Source organism: Mauremys mutica, chromosome 12, assembly GCF_020497125.1.
Source record: "Mauremys mutica isolate MM-2020 ecotype Southern chromosome 12, ASM2049712v1, whole genome shotgun sequence".
Lineage (NCBI taxonomy): Eukaryota > Metazoa > Chordata > Testudines > Geoemydidae > Mauremys > Mauremys mutica.
The window spans coordinates 82,092,475-82,117,486 of NC_059083.1; the positions used below are offsets into that span (position 1 = coordinate 82,092,475).

The 25,012-nt window shown below is 49.9% G+C and overlaps 1 protein-coding gene across 7 annotated transcripts in view; it reads left to right on the top strand.

Annotated features, from left to right (window-relative positions):
- Positions 1 to 25,012, top strand: part of DNAH17 (dynein axonemal heavy chain 17) — a 104,968-nt gene that overhangs the window by 59,915 nt on the left and 20,041 nt on the right. For 6 of the 7 annotated variants that reach the window (XM_044982049.1, XM_044982048.1, XM_044982043.1 and 3 more), the window contains 20 exons: positions 3,362 to 3,453; positions 3,632 to 3,793; positions 5,003 to 5,167; positions 5,365 to 5,556; positions 7,354 to 7,620; positions 9,698 to 9,859; positions 10,562 to 10,795; positions 11,380 to 11,544; positions 12,785 to 12,880; positions 13,322 to 13,539; positions 13,903 to 14,110; positions 14,418 to 14,533; positions 15,621 to 15,813; positions 16,215 to 16,450; positions 17,371 to 17,493; positions 18,576 to 18,780; positions 19,726 to 19,890; positions 20,052 to 20,192; positions 20,334 to 20,504; positions 22,202 to 22,324. In XM_044982049.1, the coding sequence (XP_044837984.1) occupies positions 3,362 to 3,453; positions 3,632 to 3,793; positions 5,003 to 5,167; positions 5,365 to 5,556; positions 7,354 to 7,620; positions 9,698 to 9,859; positions 10,562 to 10,795; positions 11,380 to 11,544; positions 12,785 to 12,880; positions 13,322 to 13,539; positions 13,903 to 14,110; positions 14,418 to 14,533; positions 15,621 to 15,813; positions 16,215 to 16,450; positions 17,371 to 17,493; positions 18,576 to 18,780; positions 19,726 to 19,890; positions 20,052 to 20,192; positions 20,334 to 20,504; positions 22,202 to 22,324 (3,434 nt within the window). The remainder of the gene's footprint in view (positions 1 to 3,361; positions 3,454 to 3,631; positions 3,794 to 5,002; positions 5,168 to 5,364; positions 5,557 to 7,353; positions 7,621 to 9,697; positions 9,860 to 10,561; positions 10,796 to 11,379; positions 11,545 to 12,784; positions 12,881 to 13,321; positions 13,540 to 13,902; positions 14,111 to 14,417; positions 14,534 to 15,620; positions 15,814 to 16,214; positions 16,451 to 17,370; positions 17,494 to 18,575; positions 18,781 to 19,725; positions 19,891 to 20,051; positions 20,193 to 20,333; positions 20,505 to 22,201; positions 22,325 to 25,012) is intronic. The other variant, XM_044982047.1, reaches the window with a different exon arrangement.

Consider the following 25,012-nt stretch of genomic DNA (forward strand, 5'->3'; position numbering starts at 1 on the left):
CTGCAGAGCCCTGTGCAGTGGGGAGTGCTGCTTTGCTCCCATGGCTGGGATGGGGGGGGCAGTCCTGGGCACTGCAGAGCCCTGTGCAGTGGGGAGTGCTGCTTTGCTCCCATGGCTGGGATGGGGGGGCAGTCCTGGGCACTGCAGAGCCATGTGCAGTGGGGAGTGCTGCTTTGCTCCCATGGCTGGGATGGGGGGGGCAGTCCTGGGCACTGCAGAGCCCTGTGCAGTGGGGAGTGCTGCTTTGCTCCCATGGCTGGGATGGGGGGGCAGTCCTGGGCACTGCAGAGCCCTGTGCAGTGGGGAGTGCTGCTTTGCTCCCATGGCTGGGATGGGGGGGCAGTCCTGGGCACTGCAGAGCCCTGTGCAGTGGGGAGTGCTGCTTTGCTCCCATGGCTGGGATGGGGGGGCAGTCCTGGGCACTGCAGAGCCCTGTGCAGTGGGGAGTGCTGCTTTGCTCCCATGGCTGGGATGGGGGGGCAGTCCTGGGCACTGCAGAGCCCTGTGCAGTGGGGAGTGCTGCTTTGCTCCCATGGCTGGGATGGGGGGGGCAGTCCTGGGCACTGCAGAGCCCTGTGCAGTGGGGAGTGCTGCTTTGCTCCCATGGCTGGGATGGGGGGGCAGTCCTGGGCACTGCAGAGCCCTGTGCAGTGGGGAGTGCTGCTTTGCTCCCATGGCTGGGATGGGGGGGCAGTCCTGGGCACTGCAGAGCCCTGTGCAGTGGGGAGTGCTGCTTTGCTCCCATGGCTGGGATGGGGGGGGCAGTCCTGGGCACTGCAGAGCCCTGTGCAGTGGGGAGTGCTGCTTTGCTCCCATGGCTGGGATGGGGGGGGCAGTCCTGGGCACTGCAGAGCCCTGTGCAGTGGGGAGTGCTGCTTTGCTCCCATGGCTGGGATGGGGGGGGCAGTCCTGGGCACTGCAGAGCCATGTGCAGTGGGGAGTGCTGCTTTGCTCCCATGGCTGGGATGGGGGGGCAGTCCTGGGCACTGCAGAGCCCTGTGCAGTGGGGAGTGCTGCTTTGCTCCCATGGCTGGGATGGGGGGGCAGTCCTGGGCACTGCAGAGCCATGTGCAGTGGGGAGTGCTGCTTTGCTCCCATGGCTGGGATGGGGGGGCAGTCCTGGGCACTGCAGAGCCATGTGCAGTGGGGAGTGCTGCTTTGCTCCCATGGCTGGGATGGGGGGGCAGTCCTGGGCACTGCAGAGCCCTGTGCAGTGGGGAGTGCTGCTTTGCTCCCATGGCTGGGATGGGGGGGCAGTCCTGGGCACTGCAGAGCCATGTGCAGTGGGGAGTGCTGCTTTGCTCCCATGGCTGGGATGGGGGGGGAGTCTGGAGGGGGACTAGGAATCTACAACTCAATGTATCCGATGGCCACTAACTACACATGACAAGTGCTGGTCCTGTTGCTTAACATGCCCCTAGGAAGAGCTCAGATGCTATGGCACTAGAAAAGGTTCAGAGAAGGGCAACTAAAGTGACTAGGGGTTTGGAACGGGTCCCATATGAGGAGAGATTAAAGAGGCTGGGACTTTTCAGCTTGGAAAAAAGGAGACTAAGGGGGGATATGATAGAGGTCTATAAAATCATGAGCGGTGTGGAAAAAGTGGATAAGGAAAAGTTATTTACTTGTTCCAATAATACAAGAACTAGGGCCACCAAATGAAATTAATAGGCAGCAGGTTTAAAACAAATAAAAGGAAGTTCTTCTTCACGCAGCGCACAGTCAACTTGTGGAACTCCTTACCTGAGGAGGTTGTGAAGACTAGGACTATAACAGTGTTTAAAAGAGAACTGGATAAATTCATGGTGGTTAAGTCCATAAATGGCTATTAGCCAGGATGGGTGAGGAATGGTGTCCCTAGGCTCTGTTTGTCAGAGGATGGAGATGGATGGCAGGAGAGAGATCACTTGATCATTGCCTGTTAGGTTCACTCCCTCTGGGGCACCTGGCACTGGCCACTGTCGGTAGACAGGATACTGGGCCAGATGGACTTTTGGTCTGACCCGGTACAGCTGTTCTTATGTTCTTATGTTTCTTATGGCGAGGAGGCTGGGATAAGAACCTGGATAGACCAGAATGGAACAGAATTCCTCTGTGCACAGTACTTATGGGACCACTGCAGGCTGCTGCTTCATGGTCTGGGGAGCTGAATCCTTTCCCCAGAAACCCAGCCCCATGTCCCCGGCTCATTACAAAGTACAGGTTTTAACCTGGGGCTCTATTGTCTTGTTTCTCTTGCTGCGTGCATATATTTTTTTACACTGGATGTCTAATGTTACACACACAGATCCCTATCTATGCCACTGGCAGCACCTGCAGCTTCATGTGCATCAGTAGGATCTTTGGTTTCTCAGCACCTTGGAAATGAGGCCTTTTATTAAGTGCTTAAATATGGATTTAGTGCTTATCTGTAGAGACCCATGTTTGGGAAATCTTGGCCATCTTGTTGATGCTGCTGCTGTACATGATACACTATTTTTACTGGCATCAGGATGAGTAGCTGTAAAACACAGTCGGTAAAGTAAATGGTCTGTGAAACTATAGACTCCACTCCCATTTTAAATAAACTTACTACCCAGTGCATGAAACCTGTGAGTGAATCATTAGTATTTCTTTGTATTACACACATTTCTAAAGCTCCCCTGACAGTACCATGAATGATACAATACTCTTATGAAAAGGATCTGGTTTAATTATAATTCTAAGTTCTTTAACACGTATACTGGTTTCAAGAAACCTCTTGTTTCACTGTTGTTCCATGTTTGTGGTGGTTAGGCTCTGTGTGTTTTTGCAGTGGCTTTAATTCAGGTCAAGTTTCAGCTTCCTCTCCACCTTCCTATTTTGTGTCTCACAACCTGATGAATAAATTTTTTGGGGGGTGAAATGGGCCAAGCGTGGTCTCAATGAAAAGATGATTCTGTTTTAAAGTTTCAGCAAAATTTATTCTGCTGCTTAGACTTTTGAGTGAGCGTGGGCAGGGCCGGCGCAACCCATTAGGTGACCTAGGTGATTGCCTAGGGTGCTAACATTTGGGGGGCGGTGACCGCAGCGGCCGGACCTTCCGCCGCCTGTGTCGGGGGCAGCATTTCGGGGGCAGGACCTTCCACCGCCTAGGGCGGCAAAAAGGCTGGCGGCGCTCCTGAGCGTGGGAAAAAAATCCACTTTTATCATCTTTGCATTGAAATTGCACAGTAATTTCACTGAAGAATGATGAAGCTAAAATTTCAATTTTGGTTTATTTGATAAATTTAAGAGGACGAAAACTCAAGCCATGTTTGAAGAAAAATAATTCCATACTTTAAAATTTGTACTCTTTGGGTATCTGGCTGCTCTCACATACAGGGTGTTTTCCCATAAACAGCCTTACATCAGAAAATTACATCATCATTTCTGCCTACGGCCATCAAATTTCACTACGTCTTCAACCTCCGGGACCTCTCTAACATATTTCAGGTAGAGTGTATTTTTCTTCAGTTATTTCATTTTAATTTCTGTCTGTCTTATCTCTGTCTACCACTTTCACATGTATCATGCCCCTGCCGTCTTTTGCTGTTAGCTTTCTCCAGAGCTGGCTCTTCCATTCTGGGCAGCAATCAAGAAACTAGGACTGACAGATTTGTATGTTTGGCAGGGACTGTTGTTCTCCACTGCTGAATGCCTTAAAATGCCGATTGACCTCGTCCGGCTCTGGCTACATGAAGCTGAGAGAGTGTATGGAGATAAGCTCATTGACGAGAAAGATAAAGAAAGCTTTGGAAGAGTTCTAGCAGCTACCTGTAAAAAATACTTTGATGTAAGCCATGTTTTGAAATACTAAGAGCTTTTATGTTTGAGGTGCTGAATCTGTGATGATGACAGAGCTGGGTTCAGCGGTGATGTTTAAATCATTTAACTTGCACCTTCCAGCTGCTTGGAGTGTAAATTAGAACCAGTTTAGACCCACTACCAGTATGTAATTTATCCTCATACATATTGCCTCTGGAGTTGACCCATAATCTAACTTTCAGGATGGGAATTAGAGTGCGTCTCAGAAATGTCATAAGGTGCTAGCTATAGAGTTCATGGCAAGCATGGCTACCAGTTAGTAACCGCTGGCTGGGAATGGTTCTCATGGCAGTTAGACCTGTACTCTCCCAGAGGTTATTTCAATGTGTCTATTCCAAACCTAGCTCTCGTCACATGAATTATGAACATCGACCTTTGCAAATGGGCTTCCAGCTCGTGCTGGCCTGTGCCTGGATTGTCTGTCCTTTTCATTGCCAGAACGGCCGGTTTGGTAGGTGTTGCTTAAGACGGCCTGGCCATTGTTTTTCTTGGCCACGGTTGATGTCCAGTTCAGGACTGGAGGGTGTGGGAGACAAAGACGAGATGATAGGACATGGCCTCAGCCCAGATGGCGGGTTGCGGCCCAGCAAGGAGCTGGAGGTGACAGCCTGGATAGCGATCAAGATGGAGGAATCCTCAGCAGTGATGGAGAAGGGAGGGAGGGAAGAGCTTGGGGTCTCACCGTGTTCCTGTTTGAACTTCTGGCTGGACATCCAGGACAATGAGTGGGACTGAGAGTCCGGAGGAAAGGGAGAGTTGAGGGTTAGTGGCAGAAGTAATAATGGGCTGTGAGAGCATATGTGGTCATTCAGCATTGGGGTGGAGGGCCTGATCCTGCAGCTGAGTGTGTGCAAGGACACCCCCGTGCCCACACAGAGCCTCATTGACTTCAATGGGGCTCTGTGCATAGGTACACCCCAGTGTCTGTGTCGTCGGCTGCAAGGTCGAGGCCCTACCCTAGAAACAGGGTATTTCTTAGATGGACTGAAACTTTATGCTGTGGAGTAAAACTATCCTCTGGCTGGAGGGGTCAGGTCTTCCATTTTCCCACCCCCAGCCCTTGTGCTTGTGAAAGGACTGCAGCACTTGGGTAGGAGATGCAGCCAGTCTGGGGGCGCCCGAGTGGAAAGTGAGGGCAGCCAGTCGCTGTGGAAGATCTTTGTCTGTTTCTCTCTAGGAACTTGGTGAGAATCTGCTGTTTGCGAAGCCCAACATTTACTGTCACTTTGCCCAGGGCATTGGAGAGCCCAAGTACCTCCCTGTGTCAGACTCCGGGTACCTGAACAAGCTGCTAGTGGAAGCCCTGGAGACGTACAATGAGGTCAATGCTGTGATGAATTTGGTGAGGATCAGAGTGAACTGGCAGCAAGACTGAAATGCTAGGGCGAGAGATTTCTCCTGGCCTTGGGGGGAAATGGGACTTTTTCACACCTGTGCTCTCTCTGCTTCATCTGCTTTTCATTTTGATGTAGTGGAGTTCATTGCAAGCTTTGATGCTGGTTCAGCCTAGCAAAGGCCTCTCCTGTCTGCTCTGTTCAGGTGCTGTTTGAAGATGCCGTGTCTCACATTTGCAGAATTAATCGGATATTAGAGTCTCCCCGAGGGAATGCCTTACTGGTGGGAGTAGGAGGGAGCGGAAAGCAAAGTCTTTCCCGACTAGCAGCCTATATCAGTGCTCTGGATGTATTTCAGATCACACTGAAGAAAGGATATGGAATTCCTGACCTCAAGGTTAGCACTGGCTTTTCTTCACCCTGTGCTGGGGCAATCCAATCTGCTCACAAAAAGAAGACCTGATAAATGGTGCTAAATGCCTGCTAAGCAAGCGCCTCCCACTGATCTTATGGCCACAAATAGGCTTGTAAAGGCTTCATGTTCTGTTCTCTTATTGATGCTGGGCAAGGCACTCGCCAGCCTCCAGAAGGAGTCCCTGGGCTGAGGTGCTTACACTGGAGAGCCCCACACATAGAAGAAAAGAAGAGACTGGGGAAGGGGAACAGCAATAGGCAATTTCTGGACACTTCCGCTCAGGTCCCTGTAAGCAGCACCGCAGAGGTGGCTCTTGAAGAGGGATTTCAACACACACGGGGCAAGGGCCGGGCAATGAGCTCGCAGGGGTCGGCCTGTGCACAGGGGAGGGGGTCACATGGAAAAAGGGACAGCGGGGCTGCAGGAGAAGCTGATCACTGGGCAGATAAGACAGGGAATATTGTGGCGTACTGGGGCAAGAGGTGGGGTCACAATGCTGGTCTCATTCCACTCAGCTGATTTCTGGATTTAACTCATGCAGTTTCAGATGAACGGCTGGAACTGGTTGCTTTCTGTAGATGCCAGTTAAGTGGAGGCATGTGCCAGAAAGCATCCACCTCAGTACAGCACAGTGGGCTGCTCAGGTCTCTGCAGGCAAACAGTCAGTATTCCTACTCTAGTGGCTGCAATAGCGATTGCTAAGTTACCAGCTTTGCTGGGAGGGCAAGTAGGCTTTGGGGGTCAGGAAAGGAAGAATTGGGCCCAAACAGAGAGGGGAGGTTGTACCTTTACTAATAAAAGAAAGAAGCAGGTAGAAAATAGATTAACAAACAAGGGATGTATTAGCAACCATAGGGGAAATGTCACCATACCCCTCTCCCTACTGTTCTTGCTTCTCCCCCCACTGGATCTGCTTCTGCTAGTGTGTAATTGCTTCAGCCTGCACCAAATGCTCACATTGAACAAAAGAGTGGCAATGGCAGTGGAAGAGCCGTACTGCCAGAGCAATGAGCCAGGCCAGCACTCCAGCTTGGGCTACTGGTGCACTTTTCTGGGGGCTGAAGGCACTTGGCTTTCTGCCTGTCTCACACTGGGGCATCCCTTAGGTACATTATCTCCAACATACACCCTTTTGTGGCTCGTTCCTGTGTAGGCACGCACTGCAGACTAGGCCCCCAGACCCTGTGCATATGCACAGAGCAGTTTGTAGGGTCAGACCCATTTCACGCTTCCAAGTTACTTTTGGCAATAGCAGTACAAGAAACAGGCATGTTTAACCCATGTGCAAGAGCTCTCTACTCTAAGAAGTTGTTCAGATGTGTTTGTGCAGAGTAAGTGTGGCATCTAGTGACCATGGTTTCTCACGGCTCTGTGTTCTCTGGACACCTGTGACAGTGTAGGAGCTTAACGTGCTTTCCCCTGAGTTCTCAAAGCAGCTATGCAGAAGAGATGTCCATCCACCTTCCTCCTGTGTAAGAAAAGCCAGAATTACTCTGCCTGGCCCCACACCGTCTTTGGACAGAGCAGTTCTGGACTTATTGAGATTGACTGTCCTGATCACAAGAAGGGCGCTTGTGCCAGCTCTAGGCTTGTAGCTGCTGAATCTCACCACTGCCCCCTGAACAAGAGATGCCTTAATCCCTCCTGGGTCAGTCAGGCCTGTCATCTTCTTATGCTAGGAAGAGATGTTCCCACCCTACCCTAGACTGAGGTGCTTACTGTAGAAGAACTAATAATTATAACGTGATTAATAAGACAAGTTTCTGTCTTTTGCACTAGCTGGATCTGGCCTCTCAGTATATCAAAGCAGCTGTGAAGAATACACCCACCGTATTCCTAATGACAGATTCACAGGTTGCTGAGGAGCAATTCCTGGTCTTGATCAATGATCTCTTAGCCTCTGGAGAGATCCCAGGACTCTTTCAGGATGACGAAGTGGAAAATATTATTGGTGCCATGAGGCCACAAGTGAAATCTCTTGGAATGCAAGATACAAGGGAAAACTGCTGGAAATTCTTTATAGACAAAGTCAGGCGGCAGTTAAAGGTAGGAGTGAGTCTGTTTAGAATGTGCATGGGCTCCCAGCAGTTCTGACTTTGTCTTAACCCCAGATCCTTTTGGGACCAGTGCCCAGGCATTGCTATCTGCCTGGTTGTATTATACTGTGATAACTTTTAGTGAAACCCATTTTCAAAGCCCAGCCCCTAGATGTATACCTCCACGCTCGTGAGTGTGCAATTGTTGCCTTCTAAATATTTACACATCTCAGAACTGTGTGTGTGTAAACAAACTGCGCTCTCTCCCAGTGGGTAGCTGGCCATCTAGAGATGGACTTTCAAAGAGTTCAGTATCCAGCAGTATCAAGCACCTAAGTGGGAGCTGGTGTTTTAAAGCTCTGGTCCCGCAGGTGAGTGCTGAACTCTTCTGAAGATATGGCCCCAAATCCACAGACCTTGGGGGCGTGGTTTTGGGCATGCAGATTGGGAGGCTGTTTGGGGATGTAGATGAGCAGACACCCCCGCGGCGCCTCCTGCTGGTTATCCTGGGAATTAGCTCAATCCAGACCGGAGTGCCCTCTGCAGGCCAGTGATCCACCTTCTAGCTACTGGCCCCCGTGTCCCTCCCAGGACCCCGGTGCCCCTTTTCTCCAGGGTGCTACCCCTCCCAGGGGAACCCCCACCCCACTATCCCCACTTTGCCTCAGTATTGGCTACTGGCCAGTCTTCATCTGGGTCTCCGTTCACTGGGGCAGACTGCAGTATCAGCCACTCATCATCAGCAAAGGGATTTGGACCTGCTGCCTTTGCCTACCCCTGGGCTGCCCCCTGCAACCTCCAGTATCTCTTGGCCTTATGCTAGGCCGCAGCCTGGGGCTTTCCAGGCTGGAGCTCCCCAGCTCCTCTGCCTTTCCCCAGCCCTGCTCCTCTACAGGCAGAGGGAGAATGCTGAGCGCCTGGCTCCCAGCCTCTTTATAGGGCCAGCTGGGCTCTGATTGGAGCATGGCCCAGCTGCAGCTGCTTCCCCCAATCAACCCAGCTCTTTCCTTCCACAGCCCCAGCCCTCTGCAGGGCTGGCTCTAGCCCTTCCCAGGCAGGAGCAAGTAACCACCCCGCTACAGGGGATAACTTGTTGGTTGGGTGCTGGAGTTTACTACTCTTCATAGTGGTAAAGAGTGAAGTCGGAGTTAATGCTTCCACGCCTATTAACCTGCCATTTAGATGTTCCTGCCCTGATGCTGTCATGTTCCATTCCCAGGAGCATATTTTGATTGTCATGTCCAAATCTGCATCTCTCTATTGTGAGTGGCTGTTATACATGTGGGACCAGGTCACCTGCTGTGCACCGTTCTTGCTCAGTGCAGCAAAGAGGGGCTGAGTCTCCCTGATTTTCTGCCTAGCCTGGGGAGCCATGAGTCAGTGGAGGATAGCTGGAGATCAGTATGCTCCATCCGCACCTCCTCCCCTCCCCACCCAACATGCCCCTGTGCCAGGGGCTGCAGGAGTGGTATTGGGGCTGATCACACTGACTTTACCAGGACTCCCACACACCAGATGAGAGAGAGCGCTCAGATACTATGGTGATGGGCAGCAGTATCAAACTGTAATGTAGATAGGACCAGATTCCATCCCCTGGTGCCTCCAGAGCAGTGTGGCAGTGAGCTGGCCCATGCATCCTTGCACACAGGGAAGTGACTCTGCACTGGGTTATGCTTAGCCCATGTGATGTGATAAATGCAAGTAACAAATGTGCACCAGGTTCTCTCCCACGCCAGCAGCACAGAAGGGCTGTACCCTGGCTGGGTGTCTCCAGCTGAGGTGTGTGCTGGCTTTAAGGAGTCCACAGCTGGTGTGGAGACAGCAGCCCTAGCAGAGAGTGTGAAGGGACCCTGTCTAGAGCACCACTGCGCCGCAGTGACCCCGACTCCGCGGAGGATACAGGCAGCTGGCATTGGTTAGCGCAGCCTTTCAGCTGCATTACACCAGGCCAGCGCAGAGCTGGCTGCAAGGTCGGGCAAGGAGACCCCCAAGCTGTGCTGAACAGGTGCTGGGTGCAGCAGGACGTCTGGCCCCCGTGTTCATCTTGCTGTTTTGATGCCAGCTTGTCACATGTGCTATGGTCCCAGGTCATCCTGTGCTTCTCTCCTGTGGGTTCTACGCTGCGGGTACGTGCAAGGAAATTCCCTGCTGTGGTCAACTGCACGGCCATCGACTGGTTCCATGAATGGCCTGAAGATGCTCTGGTGTCCGTCAGTGGCAGATTCTTGGAGGAAACGGAGGGAATTGAGGTGAGCAGTTGCCTGCTTGGCCTGAAGTGCTGTGGTCCCTAGCAGCCGGTGTCATGAACCAGTCTGATGGGCAAGGATTGAGCCATCAGCCAATCTCAGTGCACTGGCTGCTTTGCCCTCCTCACGCCCAGGGGTATTTGACCCAACTACAAACATGAGAACCCTTGGAAAGCTCCACTGCTGCTTTTCAGCTTCATTTTAGCTGAATTCAAAGATGTTCAGATTCTGTAGAAACCTCGGGCTGTGAATTTGTACACAGAGTTCATAGTATGAAGGAAAGGAACAGCTGCAGCCTTCTTGCCAAGCACAGATGGTGGATAAACCTTCTTCTCTCTTTTTCCCTTTGTTTCCTGTCACACACACACACAGACACACAGAGAATACCCAGGGAAATCCAATAGTTGAAAAAGCTGGGCCCTCTGCTAATGCACCAAAGGTTATCTGCAGAACATACGGAATGCAAAAGTTAAGGCCCTGAATAATAATAATTGTGATAACTTCCCTCATATTTTCAATGATTATTCTGCTATTTAATGTACAGCAATACCGTGGGCAAGTTGGTGTTATTTTGCCTACCCTGGGTGTTGGTATTTAAATAAGTAACTTTCACGTTACATGAAGGCAGGGGTTTGCATTGAATGTCTATAATGAGCCTGTATTTAGTAATGAGGTAACTGATGGCATGTATGGGTCCTATTGCAGCCAGAAGTCAAGATCTCCATCAGTCAATTTATGTCCTATGTCCACAAAACGGTAAATGAGATGTCCAAAGTCTACCTAGCCACCGAGAGGCGCTATAACTATACAACACCGAAAACCTTTCTGGAACAGATCAAACTTTACCAGAATCTGCTCTCTAAAAAGAGAAGAGAGCTCATTGCAAAAATTGACAGGTTGGAGAATGGCTTAATGAAACTTCAGAGCACTGCTTCCCAGGTACGTGTGTCCGGGGACACCGTCACCCAGCCAGGCTGACCCGGAGGTTTTGGTGGCCAGTGCTTGGGGCTGCTAGTGAGATATGAAGTGTTCTAGCTCTCTTCCTCTTGGCAGAGACCAGGGTCAGTTACAGCAAATGGGCAGAAAGCCCATGTCTGGGATCCAGCCCCATTCCGTGTGCTACTGCAAGTCCCACTGCTTTTGTTCTCTATATTGGAAACACTGGGTGAGCAGTGACATCTTTATTGGGGTGGCCTTGAGAGCCCCATTCTGCCAGGGGCTGCACACTCGTCACAATGACTGTCCCTGCCCCAGACGGTTCACAGCCTTAACGTGTGATGAGACAACAGATGCAGCAGGGCGGGGAGGATGTGGAATGGTGAATGATCTGTTTGGTATAACTGAGCAGTGGTCCTGGTGCTCCCCTTGCCTCTTTCTGTCTCCTTTACGACTTGAAACCATCTTTTCTCTAAACAGTTCAAAAACAACCATAGATACCAGGCATTGCCTTCCTGTGCAAATTACCTAGCTGTTTTCCTGTGTCTGGGAGCAGACTGTTCCTATTCCTACTGTACTCTGTATAGGTTGATGACCTAAAAGCCAAACTTGCTGTCCAAGAGCTGGAGCTGAAGCATAAGAATGAGGATGCAGATAAACTGATCCAGGTAGTAGGTGTTGAAACTGAGAAAGTGAGCAAGGAGAAGGTGATTGCTGATGAGGAGGAGCTGAAGGTTCAGGTCATTAACACGGTATGTTCACATCTCCCAGGACAACAGTGCATTTAGCTATAGCTTCTCTCCTGCCATGGCACCACCGCAAGAGGGTCTGTGACTAGGGACATCAGCTACTGACTAACAGAGAAAGCTCCTCTGATGGGGCTGCCCAAGTGTATGTTCTGAAGGAGCTTCAGCTTAGCCCTGCTGCCAGCTGCTATATTGCAACAGGGGAAATAAAGCTGGAGAGACAGAACAACTTTTCTTCCAAACTGATATTTAGTGGCCAGGACCCTGAAGCCTCGGCTTGGTCCCCAGCCCAGTGAGCTGCACGCATGCAGCCCAGCAATGGCAGGGCTGCGAGGTTCCTTTACACACCCAGCACTTGCAGCTCTTGCAGCTCCCATTCTTCCCTGGGCGGCTGCCGAGAAGTGTTGGTTATTACTGTACTTTGGGAAGGCTCCTAGGGCCCAACCAGGTGAGAACAAGCCCCTTTTGTACAGACAGACAGGAAAAGCCAGTCCCTGTCCCAAAGGTCTCCCTTTCTAAGAAGAGGATGACAGTGAAGTGGGGCCGGGTGGGAGGGGACAGGTTCACAGGAACAGGAGCTCTGTTGTTCTGGATTCACCCTGTGCCCATGTAGATACAGAGTGCATGTGCTGGGGTTATTTTTATTGGTGATAAGCAACTGGTTAGCAGGCATCCCCACATGGCCCCTGCCTGGCCATCACCAGCTAGCAGGGTTCTGTGGCAGCATTTAGCCATGAGCTGTGATTGGGGAGGGGCAGTGGCTTTACAGTTGGTGGGTGAGGTTGTTCCACACACAGGGGCGATGCCTGGGGGAGAAAGGGACAAACCGGCATCTTTGAATAAGCTGCCATTCAGCTCAACATGCTCTCTCTGCCCCCGAGTGCGAATCCCTTGTTCTGGCGATAACTTGGCCCTTCCCCTCGCCAAGTGCCCTGCGTCTGACTAGCTTGAACAGAGCCATCCCCGTCCCTGCCAGGCGTTTGTGCTTGTGCTAGGGATGGCTTGACAGACCCGCAGACTGAAGCAGGGCAGGGACTGCAGGGCCGTGGCAGCTCAAGTCCCTCCCACCCCTCTCGCCCCCCGGTCCTGTCCCGGTTACTCCCCGGGGACCATTCCAGCCCATCGAGCCTGAGCCCATCCCAGCCGGGGCAAGTGAGCCTCAGCTGTGATGTGAAACGGGCACCTGTGCAAAGGAAACGACCCCCTCTTGCAGCCCTGCATTCACTGTTTGCATTGCTTCCATCAGAACGTAACAGAAAAACAGAGAGCCTGTGAGACTGACTTAGCTAAAGCGGAACCCGCTTTATTAGCGGCACAAGAAGCTCTAGACACTCTTAATAAGGTAAATATTTTCCTGAGTAGGGAGGAAATTATTTCCCTGGTTAGTTTTTATCTTCTGGCTGCTAGGCAGGGGCGTGCGCAAGGGGGGCAAGCAGAGGCACGAGCCCCCCCCAATAATCAGCGAGGGACACAGTATTCTCCCTGTCCCCGGGGCTGCAGTGGGGAGGGGAGAGAGCCGCAGCCTCAGAGCAGGGGGCCAGGGGCAGTAAGCTCCTCCTGGGGCCAGGAGAGGAGGGAGAGGCAGCAAGCTCCTCCTGGGGCCAGGGAGTTTCTGGGCACCCCCTCTCCAAAAGGGGTCAAATTTAAATTCCTGTGCATGCCCCTGCTGGTGGGAACCAGACTAACTGGATTTCAAGCTTTGTTGCAAAGCTAGATGTGTTACTTCACTTTTCAGAACCCTCCACCCTGTGCAAAACTGATCAGTCTTTTCTGTTCTCCTTAGAACAACCTGACAGAGCTGAAGTCTTTCGGTTCACCTCCCGAAGCAGTGGTTAATGTCACAGCAGCTGTGATGATACTGACAGCTCCAGGGGGCAAGATACCAAAGGACAAAAGCTGGAAGGCAGCTAAAATCATGATGGGGAAAGTAGATTCTTTCCTGGATACCTTAAAGAAGTATGATAAAGAGCACATTCCTGAACCCTGTCTGAAAGCATTTAAGTGAGTGAAATGAGGGCTGGAGTCCACCGAGGCAGGGACTGAATGAAAGCTGGGGGTCCCTGAGTGTTTTTCAGTGCAGTCTGTGCACAGCTACACCCCCGGCCATGCAGTTGTCTCCACAGAGCCATGCTCCATCACTGGAATCGCTCAGTCATGAGGCAGTTCTGGGACCAGGGTGAAAGGTTTCGGCACTAATGAAAACCAGGCCCTTGGTGGGTTAAGCTGGGCACCCTAAATCAGTGACTACTTTTGAAACTGTGGCTGCAAGTAACCTGTCCAAGGCCCCAAAGGAGAATCCGTGTCATAACCCAGATTAGCCACCACCATCTCCTCTAATGCTGTGATTTGTATTTCTCTCTTCAGGCCCTATCAGTCAGATCCAACCTTTGACCCTGAGTTCATACTCTCCAAGTCAACAGCTGCAGCAGGTCTGTGCTCCTGGTGTTTAAATATTGTTCGCTTCTATGAAGTGTACTGTGATGTCGCACCCAAGAGGCAGGCGCTAGAGGAGGCTAATGCAGAATTGGCAGAGGCACAAGATAAACTCAGTCACATTAAAAACAAGATTGCAGTAAGTGCATGTTACTCTCACTGGCAAAATAATCCTCCTACAAACCTGCTACCTGAGTCAATATCTCTGTTTAAATGGGTTGCTGTCCATCATTGGTAATAAAGGGTTAAACTGTGGATCAGAGAATGAAGCCAAAGGTAAGTGAGACAGATTCCTAGAAGTCTGTGAAGTGCAGGTAGGGGAGACTTGCTTTGTAACAGATACCATGGAGTCACGAGTGCCCGCCGAGCTGTCTCCCTCCTCTGTATCGTGGGGCACTCACAGGTTCCATACTGAATAGATAATTGCAAACATCTTGTTTTTAAAGGACCTAAATGCCAACTTGGCAACTCTAACAGCAGAATTTGAAAAGGCCACAGCTGAAAAAATCAAATGCCAACAAGAGGCTGATGCTACTAACAGAGTCATCACCTTAGCAAACAGGTACAGTGCCACTGCCAACACCCAGCTCATAACGCACTTCCCTGGCACTGGCCAGGCCTGGTCAACCACCAGTCTTCAGTGTCAGCTGTTTAATGATCAGACCTGAGATTCTCTAACATCACCTCCTGGGGGAAGAAGCTCTCTCGAATGGTATGAAAGACAAAGATGAACGCACTGAAAAATCCCTGATATGGGCATAATTTCAGTTGCCTCGTTTAGGAATGGTCACTTAACGGGAATATGTATCTTTAGTAATTGGTTTAATCAAATTGAAGTTTGTCAGTATAATATTCAACATTTTTAGTCAATAATGTTCTTCCCATCAAGAGCTTTCTTTGTATCGCTGTGCAGTTACTATCTATCCCGCGAGCCTTGGAAGCAATCTCCCCCGCTTATGCCTTCGTTACTCAGACTTGTTCAAACAGTGACAGTGCACAACTAGTGGTGAATATTTGTATTTATCTGTCTAAGAATATCAGTCACTGGGAAGCTGCATAAGCCACTGAGCCCTCCGGAGACAGCAGCTGTACAATCTTTTCCCAGCATCTTGGAGCTGCAGCCCCAAAACTTTTTTTGGAGCGCTCACAAGGAAGATTTTTAAATGGACAAATATGCAGAGCTTATTGATATTTCTAGCCTCTGCAGTTACTTCTAGGGCCTGGTCTACATTAAGAAGGGGTGTCGAACTAGGGTACGCAAATTCAGCTACGTGAATAGTGTAGCTGAATTCGAAGTACCCTAGTTTGACCTACTCACCCGTCCAGACGCGGCGGGGTCGAACTCCGCGGCTCCCCCGTCGACTCCGCCACCGCCGTTTGCAGTGGTGGAGTACCGGAGTCGACCGCAGCGCTTCCGGAGTTCGAACTATCGCGTCTAGATCAGACGCGATAGTTCGAACTCCGAGAAGTCGAACTCACCGCGTCGACCGGGAAGGTAAGTGTAAACCTACCCTAGGAGACATTGTCAATTCTCCAGGCCAGGGCAGGACCACCTATCTACCTGAGTCTGTGCAGGCCCACGGGGTGCCACGTGACTAGCAAAATTCAGTAACAATAATATACGTCTCTCCTTTGAAATGTCACTGCAGGCTTGTTGGAGGATTAGCATCGGAAAATGTTCGCTGGGCTGAGTCTGTGGAGAACTTCAGAGAGCAGGAGAAGACCTTGTGTGGAGATGTCCTGCTCATTTCAGCCTTTGTTTCATATGTTGGCTATTTTACTAAGAAATATAGGACTGAGCTGATGGACAAGTACTGGATACCATACTTAAATGAATTGAAGGTAAATCAGTATAGCACAGGCATAAAGCCAATGGCATTTGTTTCATGCCACTAGGAAAAGCAATGTAGGCTGAGCATAGGGCTGGTATACAGTTTGTTCACCCCTTTACACTGTATTTGTGAAGATCCCGAAAGGGGTTGTGATTTAGCCTGGCCCATGGCACCCTCTGATGGACTTGGGTAGGTGGGAAAGCATTTCAGTGCGTTTTCAAATGGACTCTAGCCGACAGGGGGCACAGCTGCCTTATCTCAGAATGGTCTTGGTGTTTTAAGTTTTTAATCACATCTTTGGCCCTTACGTTGTTAAATAATTTAGTGCTCAGTAGTTTGAGATGAGCTAGAGAGAGCCTCACCCACAACCCTAGATCAGCAGGTGCTTCAGAGATACCTTTTGTGTTGCAGGTGCCAATTCCTGTTACACCAGGGTTGGATCCTTTGAGCCTTCTGACTGATGATGCGGATATCGCTACCTGGAATAACCAAGGGCTGCCCAGTGACCGCATGTCTACAGAAAACGCCACGATTCTGTGCAACACGGAGCGCTGGCCTCTCATTGTGGATGCCCAATTACAAGGGGTCAAATGGATTAAAAACAAATATGGGGAAGAGCTGAAATCAATCAGACTGGGACAGAGAAGGTTTGTTTGGGCACGTTGGTTCTTTACACAGCTGTCTGATAATTTGCCCTCACAATACTCTGCAGAGTTCCACTGCCAGAAAGACATGCCTTAACGACGAGACCAAGCAGGCAGCGTCAGGTCCAGCAGAACCCTCTCCTGTGACGTTATTTGTGCAAGGAGACACCCGACTGGGTTTATTCTGGAGACTCTTCAGTGCTTGTTTTATGTATCAATTACTGTCCTTCATGCCATGTCCTCTGCAGAGCCTCACGTAGAGCACGTGGGGGCGTACGCTCTGCTGTTCCACCATTCCAGAACCAAGGGTACCCTTGCCACCCCACCCTCACTTCCTGAGCAGATGTGGAACCCAGTCTTCTCGCTGCTCCAGGATGAGTCTCGCCGTAGATCTTCTCCCATCCTGCAGGAGGGAGGGGGGTGTTTGGCCCATTAGCCTGTGTGTCAAGAGGTCAGGTCCTCAGAGCACTTGGGACACTCTGGATAGCAAGAGAAAGAAGTGTAAGGAAACCCAGGTCTCCAGTGCACTCAGACTGCCGGCTGTGAGCCTGGCTGGCTGGCAGACAGCCGCCTTGGGTCACATGGGCCAGAGATAAGGGGCTGCTCAGATCTGAGATGCTCAGTCCTTTGTCAGCCCCTGTGCATCTGACAGTGCTGGGCTCCCTGGTCAATGTAGTCTGACTTATTCATTGGATCCTGAGTCTGCAGATAGGTGATGGGCCCCTTTGGATCCTCTATTTGAACAAGGTCTTGGGCTTCTTCAGCACGCGTAGCTCTGTAAAGCTCTGCAGAGAACCAGGATTACCTTGGCAAGCCACCATGGTGTGTGAGGGTCTGGAGGGTGCTGGTGCTCCGCCCACTTCGCATAGAGCTTTCTGGGGGCAATGTTTGCATGGCTAAGGCTCTTCTCCAATGTGCTGCAGCTATCTGGATATCATTGAGCAAGCTATATCAGAGGGACACCCCCTGATCATCGAGAACATCGGCGAGTCAGTGGAGCCTGTGCTGGACCCTTTGCTAGGCAGGAACACCATCAAAAAGGGAAAGTAAGTGTATCCTTACTCCTCTTGACAAAGGAATCGGAGCTTCTGTCACAGAATCAAAGGGTTGGAAAGGACCGCAAGGGTCATTGAGTGTGATTCCCTGCCAAGATGTAGCATTTGCTGTATCTAAACCATCCAAGACAGATGGCTTGCCAGCCTCTTTGAAAATCCTCTGCTCTGAGCAGTTCATTTTCAACCCACTGAAATGTGCAGGCAGATTTGGGACCAGACCTTTCTGGGCAGAGATGTGACTCTCCCTCCCTTTTTAACAACCCTTTCCTTGGGGGCATTTTCACTGTCCCTCTTACTGTGTTTTACCACAAAGGCTAATTTTCTGGGCCACTGAGTCACGTTTGGTTAACGATTTTAGAGCAGAAGTCTTCACAGGTGCTTGGGCTGCACAATAATGTGAAAGAAACAGGAAGATTGTTTTTGTTTTACACTAAGTGGCAGATGCAGGTCCACACCCCGCAGCGGGGCTTTCCTTGGGAACTACGCCGAGTGCCCTCACCCCGTGGTCCCTTCTCCCACTCCTGCTTCTGTGCCCATCTCAAGTCCCTTCTCCAGGCCTTTCCAGCTCTCCATTCAAAGCGCTCTGAACACTCCCTCCTGCTGTGTGACAGGGCTGAGGATGTTAATAATGATCGACTAAGGGGCTGCCTTAGCCCCTGGTCCAAAACCCATTGACATCTGCAGGAATTTCCCCACTGACCTGTCAGAGCCTGACTGAGTCACTGCTTGATGGGTTTATTGTACCCTGGCCCTCTCTTTGCTGTGCTGTGTCGGAATGGAGACTGTCAGGCTGGCATTTGCAAAGGCGTCTCAGGGAGTTAAATGCTCAAACCTCGCTGCAGTCCAACGGGAGCTGGGCACCTAACTGCCTCCAGCTCCCGAGACAATCCCAGTCCATGCTCTGTTGCAGAGCTCTGTATTTGTATATGCCCCAGTAAAGTGGGGCTCAAAGTAACGAATCTCTCATAACGAGCAGTTAGGGCATTGGTAGGAGGGATAGTGTCTGTGTTGGTTTGTTTAATGCCAAATGGTTTAGCACTTACCAAAAGTCACTTTTTTGTTTAATTAAACAGATACATTAAGATAGGCGATAAAGAAGTGGAGTACCATCCAGACTTCCGTCTGATTCTGCACACCAAATACTTTAACCCCCATTACAAGCCAGAGATGCAGGCTCAGTGCACTTTAATTAACTTCCTGGTAACCAGAGATGGACTGGAGGATCAGCTGTTGGCAGCAGTGGTTGCAAAAGAGAGGCCAGATCTAGAGCAACTGAAGGTATCGATGCTATTACTGGAGAGAAGGTAGCATGGTAGAGCCTGCTGTAGCTTTACTTACAAATAGCAAAACACACCTGCTAGTCCAGCCAGACCTACACTGTTTACAGAAAACTGACTGAGCCCTAATTAGGACTCACTGTCATCTATGCTGGGTACTTTCTCCAGGAAATCTCCAGTGCCAATAAAAGTGATAATGGTCTGATAGATTTTCTCCTTAAATTATAAATATTGGTGTAGGTCACATGTACAACACATGTAACAGTGATCAATAGACAACACATGATCTACTACAAATTATATCTACTAACTCTGCCCCCTTTGGAAAAAAGGAAGCAGCATCAGGTCCATTCAACCTCAGCAAGCCACACTAGATGGCGGGGTACAATCATTTTTATTTCAATGCATTAAACTAACTATATCATTCTGGAGTTGCAACCCCGCCATAACGGGACAGGAGAGTCATTGCCCTGTCTGGTTCTCTAGGATGTGTCAGAACGTTGTGATTTCAGTCTGAAGGGCCTGCCTCTCCCCTGCATTGCACCCAGTTATGATAGCGTTGCAGTGGTATTCTCATGTCATGGTGTGGTTAGCAGGCCCAGCTAATCTATTTTAAACAAAAACGTAGCGAACACTCTGAGAGAAATGGTAGGTGAGGTAATATCTTTTATCTTTTCCTAGCCTAGGACCAACATGACTACAGGAACATTGTAAACAGAGAATACATTCAGTCATTTCTTCAGTGACTTATACAGCCCATAACATTAGGAACTAAATCGATATGCAAAAGAACATAAAACCAACACTAGCACCTGCTAATTGATGCATTATTCTATTGTGCCTGTCAAGGGTACCTAGTTTAAATCACTCCAAACTGATGCTATGAAAGTTTTAGTTGTAAATCCCTTGCTAACTAATTTTCCTCTTTTGTGCATTGATGCTGTAGGCAAATCTCACAAAAAGTCAAAATGAATTTAAGATTTTATTGAAAGAGCTGGAGGACTCTTTGCTTGCCCGCCTCTCTGCTGCATCAGGAAACTTCCTGGGCGACACCGCATTGGTGGAGAATCTAGAGACAACAAAGCAAACAGCCATAGAAATTGAGGAAAAAGTAAGAAAGCTGCCCCACGGGTTACACTGTGGAACTAGTAGAGTTTCTTTTAGAAAATGAATTTGGTGTCCAACTCTGTCAAAGCAGGGGAGAGGACTGGGAGACATGTTGTTTTCCAGGACATGCAAAGCTGCTGTAGTAACATTATGTTTGTTTTTAAGGTGCGAGAAGCTAAAATTACAGAAATTAAAATTAATGAAGCTAGAGAAAACTACAGGCCAGCTGCAGAAAGGGCATCCTTGTTGTACTTTATACTGAATGACCTCAACAAAATTGACCCCATCTACCAGTTCTCATTAAAGGTAACTAACAAATATGGGGCAGACAGTTATATGTAACTGAATAGATTTTCAAAGCATTCACAAGGGTCATTGTTGCTACATTTCTGAGTATTTTATTGAAAACAACAATCGAGTCATCCATTTCTAACCGTTTCTGGCTAGGCATTCAATGTAGTCTTTGAGAAGGCCATCCAGCGAACTCTTCCAGCTGAAGACGTGAAGCAACGGGTGATAAACCTAACAGATGAGATCACCTACTCGGTCTTCGTATACACTGCACGGGGACTCTTTGAGAGAGACAAACTCATTTTCATGGCCCAAGTTGCCTTTCAGGTAATACGGAGAAACACACTGGACTCCAGTTAAAATTAGTAGCTAATACAACTTTTCAGATATGTAATACATGGTGGTCTCTTATTTCTGGGGCAAAGCATGTGTCCCCCATATTAGCCTTAATTATTATTATTATGATTTTGTCATGCAAACTTTTACGTCAGAGCTGCAGGGAAAAAACTCATAGTCAAGGAAGTGTCATAGCCTGTGGGGAGGGGTTTTGGAGTGTGAGCCCACCTGCCCTGGCAGTTCCTGTCCCGCAGGGCTGGACGTTGCGACCCCATGTGTCAGGTCACCACTCCAATCAAGTCTGGCCCATTTGCCCCTCCATCTCCAGCTATGGAAGGGTGGAGATACCAAACTCCAGTGGCACTCTGACCACGAGGCCCAGAGCAGAAGCCAGGCCCACAGGAGCCATCATTGCAAGGGTCACAGACTTTATTAGCATTCCGATTGCCATGAGCACGCTGAGCTCCATGCCAAAATCGTAGCTTTAATAATTATCTTCTGGATGGTGTGTAAATACACCCTGCTTTACAATCATGGCTCAGTCAGTCAGCTCTCACTCAAAGAATTTACATCCTAAAGTTTGAGCCAAAATCCATTGACATCAATGGAAGATTCCCCCAGACTTCAGGGGACTTTGGTTCAGGCCCCAACACCTGTATTCACTAGGATGCCTGAGAATGTGCTCAGCTGCATTGAACCCCGGGGCCCAGTTCTGCCAACACCTGGTGAGAGCAGACTGGACCGTTATGCTCGAGCCACTTGCGTAGCACAGAATCTCACTCCGTGATTCCTGCATCAAGCCCTTGTGTGGCGCTCTGGTCCCACTGAAGAGAATGGCAAGATGCCTACTGATGTCAATGGGGCCAGGGTTTCACCCCAATGCTCAACAGTGGAGTATCCCATTGCTTTCCAGAGAGCTAGTTGGGTAAGTGAGTGCTGAGCCCTGCTGGCAGGATTGGGCCCGCACACGTGGGGCGGGGCGGCGTTGAGATGCTCTGGGAGAACACAAGGTAGCAATTGTGATAGTCTATGATTAAATGTCATTGTTCCTGGTAGAAGCGAGTTGGAGGTGGGGAGAGGTGCTTGGCGGGCTGCTCCAAGTGTGCGTGAGGGTGAAGCGAAGAGGAGGAGACAGGGGCAGGCGGGAAGGGGCTGTCATGGTCAGAGCAGCAGGAAAGGGGTGACCCTTATGGCTGCACTGGGTAGAAAGGGGGGGAGAAGCAGGAAGGTGACCGATCCAGCCCGGCAGTAATGATCCAAATGGAATGCTAGTGCAGACAAAGCCACAAGGGTTCCTCCCTTCATCATGGCCCCATCATTGGTCCCAGTGGGCTTGTCTTGGCAGGTCAGCAGCCTTCTCCAGTGCTGCTGCTGTTATGCCTTTAACATTTACAGTGGTATCGCGCTGAGAGGCCAGCCAGGTCCCTGCCCCATTGTGTGAGGCTCTGTAGAAATGCAGTAAACGTGGCACTGCCCCCAGAGCATTCCACTGCCAGAGCCTGAGGGGTCCACCCCATTTCCTCCGGGAGCCCATGCATCTGCACCACTTCTGCAATGTCCAGTTTCCCAGCATGTGTGAACACAGAGCGTGTGACACACAGCAATTCTGCTAACAACTCATGCTGCTCAGAAATGTAACCTTGGGCAAGAGGCCTCACATAGCATTGTAATCTCTGCTTTCTCGTCAGGTCTTATTAATGAAGAAAGAAGTGAACCCAGTTGAACTGGACTTTCTTTTGCGCTTTCCATTCAAGGCTGGACTGACGTCCCCTGTGGATTTCTTACAATCTCAAGGATGGGGAGGAATTAAGGTGTGTCTGAAGAATGTAACATTTTGTACAAATTCTTCTGTTGTAAACACTACACAGAATAGCCTAAGACACTGCACCGTGGAAGTCAGTAAACCAGGCCACATTATTGTGAGGCCACTAATATGCAGATTGAAACAGGAGACAGGATAAGTTTAATAATGCTGGAGATTATTGGTTAAACTAACACCCTTGGGGGTTGTAGCTCTTAAAAATGCTACTGTGGAACAAGCACGTTATTGGAATATTTATCTAAAAATAATGTTGATTAGAAAACCCCTAATCAAATAATCAGCTAATCACCAAAGTAGCCACCATAGCAGAAGGTAGCATGGGAAGCAGTCACTTATGCAGCACTGTGTAACCCAGCATCACTTGGGAAGGCATCTTCGAGTTGGTATCGTTTTAAAGCTAAGAAGCCAGGCTTTGAGGTGTTGCCGGGCAGCGGCTGTGAGGAAGTGGGGCTGTTCTTAATGTTTCCTCTGAATACTGTGTGAGTGCCTCAGTTTCTGGCCAACACACTGTCTCCATGGCAACTAATGGCCCGGGCCCTTCCCCCCTGCAAGGGGTGCTAAAGGTGTGGGAGAACAAAGAGATCAGGTGACCTCCTGGCCCGGGAAAGAGACAAAGGCCAGAAAGGAGGGGCTCTAGGGGGTTTCAGTCTGGAGCCGTGTGAGCTTCTTGCCCTGGAGACAGTCTGCTCCAAGGGAGAGGAGGCTCCCCAAAGTCCTGACTGGCTTTGTGGGGAGCAGCTCCAGAGCATCGCCCGGGGACGTCCCTTTTGTTTGTGAAAGTATCAGTGTTAAAAATCAACATTGTTCATGTTTGTTTGACTGGCACCTGAGTTACGCCTGTTGCCCAGTAGATACACATAGCCATGTGGCAGCTCTTCACTGCACTGTATGTGCTCCAGACTGGGACCTCCCATTGGCTTCAGTGGGCATGTGCTGGGGAGAGCCACAGTTTCACTCCTAGAGAATAAGGCAAGGCAGAGTCAGCAAATGGAATAAGATCTAGAGGGAGAACGACAGTGTTAAAAAATACCGATCGTGATGTTGAGAATTTTAAAATGATACTTTCAACACAAATATAATCCTTCCCTTTCTTGTGGCTACACTGCCTCCCTGGCTGGGCCAGCACCACCAACTGTGCCATGTCTGTAGCTTAGACACCTCTCTTCTGTGCTTCAGACATGTCTACCTCTTAAGTTTCTCCTGTACATGCCACTATTAGCCTGTCTCCAAACATGGTTTCTGGCTGGAGGGAAGGTGAACATGGAGCACCATTATCACAGCAGACCCTTCATGTGCCTCTCATTTCTTGCATAATTGCACAGCCTAAATTGTTAGCATATTTTGAGTGCATCACAAAATCTCCACCTGCTCCACAAGAACCCCAAACCCCCACAACAGGAATCCAATGCTAACCACATCTTACCCTCATTTTCTCAGATGGCAGCAAATATCTTGATTATGTCAGTGTTCAACAGAGTATTTGAGTATTTTTATACTGAAAGCTCACAGCCTAGGCCTGATGCCACAGAAAGCTGTAGCCAGTGATTTTACACTACATCACTTAAATTAACTTGAAATAAAAATAAAAGGCTACCAGGTGTTGGGCTAGAGCATGTAACCATAGGCGGCAGGTTTGTATAATTTTTGGTGGGGCCCAAAATGGTGGTGTCCCCCCCCCCCCCCCCGTAAGCCGATATAAAATGAAGCTACAACGCGTCAGTGCCACAAGATTACAAGGGTCAATTGAAAGTGGAAAGTCAGAAGCAGCACTTGCCTGCGTCAATATACATTGTACCATCGCTGTATAAAAATAGTTCCCACTTGTCGATGCAATCTGATTAATTTAAGAGCACATTACAATGAAATATTTCAATTCTCAGTCATTTTAAGACTTTGCCACACACTAGTTTGTCTGTACACCAGTTTCAGACAATCCTTTATAGCAATTTTACTCCAGGTCCTATGTGAAACCAATCAATCACCTCCTCCTCTCACCCGCATCATTTTGTTTTAAGCTGTAATCAAAAGTGGCTTCATCTGCTTTAAAAGTCACAGAGCAGCAGCCACAAGTCTGCAGGTTTTAGGGATATTGTCCTGGTCAACTCAGTCAAAATTAATTACAACCTAGATGGTATTATGGTGAGGGGGCACGGCACGGCCCCCTCCACTCCCCTCCCGCTCCTGAGGTGCTACAGCACCAGCAGCTTGCACTGCTCTTATGCTGTAGCCCTTAGGTGGCAGCAGCAGCAGCAGCAAGGGAGAGAGACGCGCGCTGCGCGCTCTTTACGTTCAGGCAGGGAAGCTCCGGGCAGGGCCGGCTCTAGGTTTTTTGCTGCCCCAAGCAAAAAAAAATTTGGCTGCCCCCCTTCCCAGCCCTGGGCTCCCCCCGTACCCTCCTGCTGCCCCAGTCCTGGGCTCTCCCCCCACCCCCCCACCCCCCCACACCCCTGCCACCCCAGCGCTAGGCTTCCCCCTTTCCTCCCCACCAGTGCCCTCCCCACACCTCCTGCTGCCCCAGCCCTGGGCTCCCCCCCACACCTCCTGCTGCCCCAGCCCTGGGTCACTGGTAACTCGCTCCCAGGGCGGGTCATTCAGCAGGAATTTTGGATGTGCACAAAACACAGACAGGATTGGTTCCCATATGGTTACAGAGCTGCAGTAAAGTGGAACAATTTTC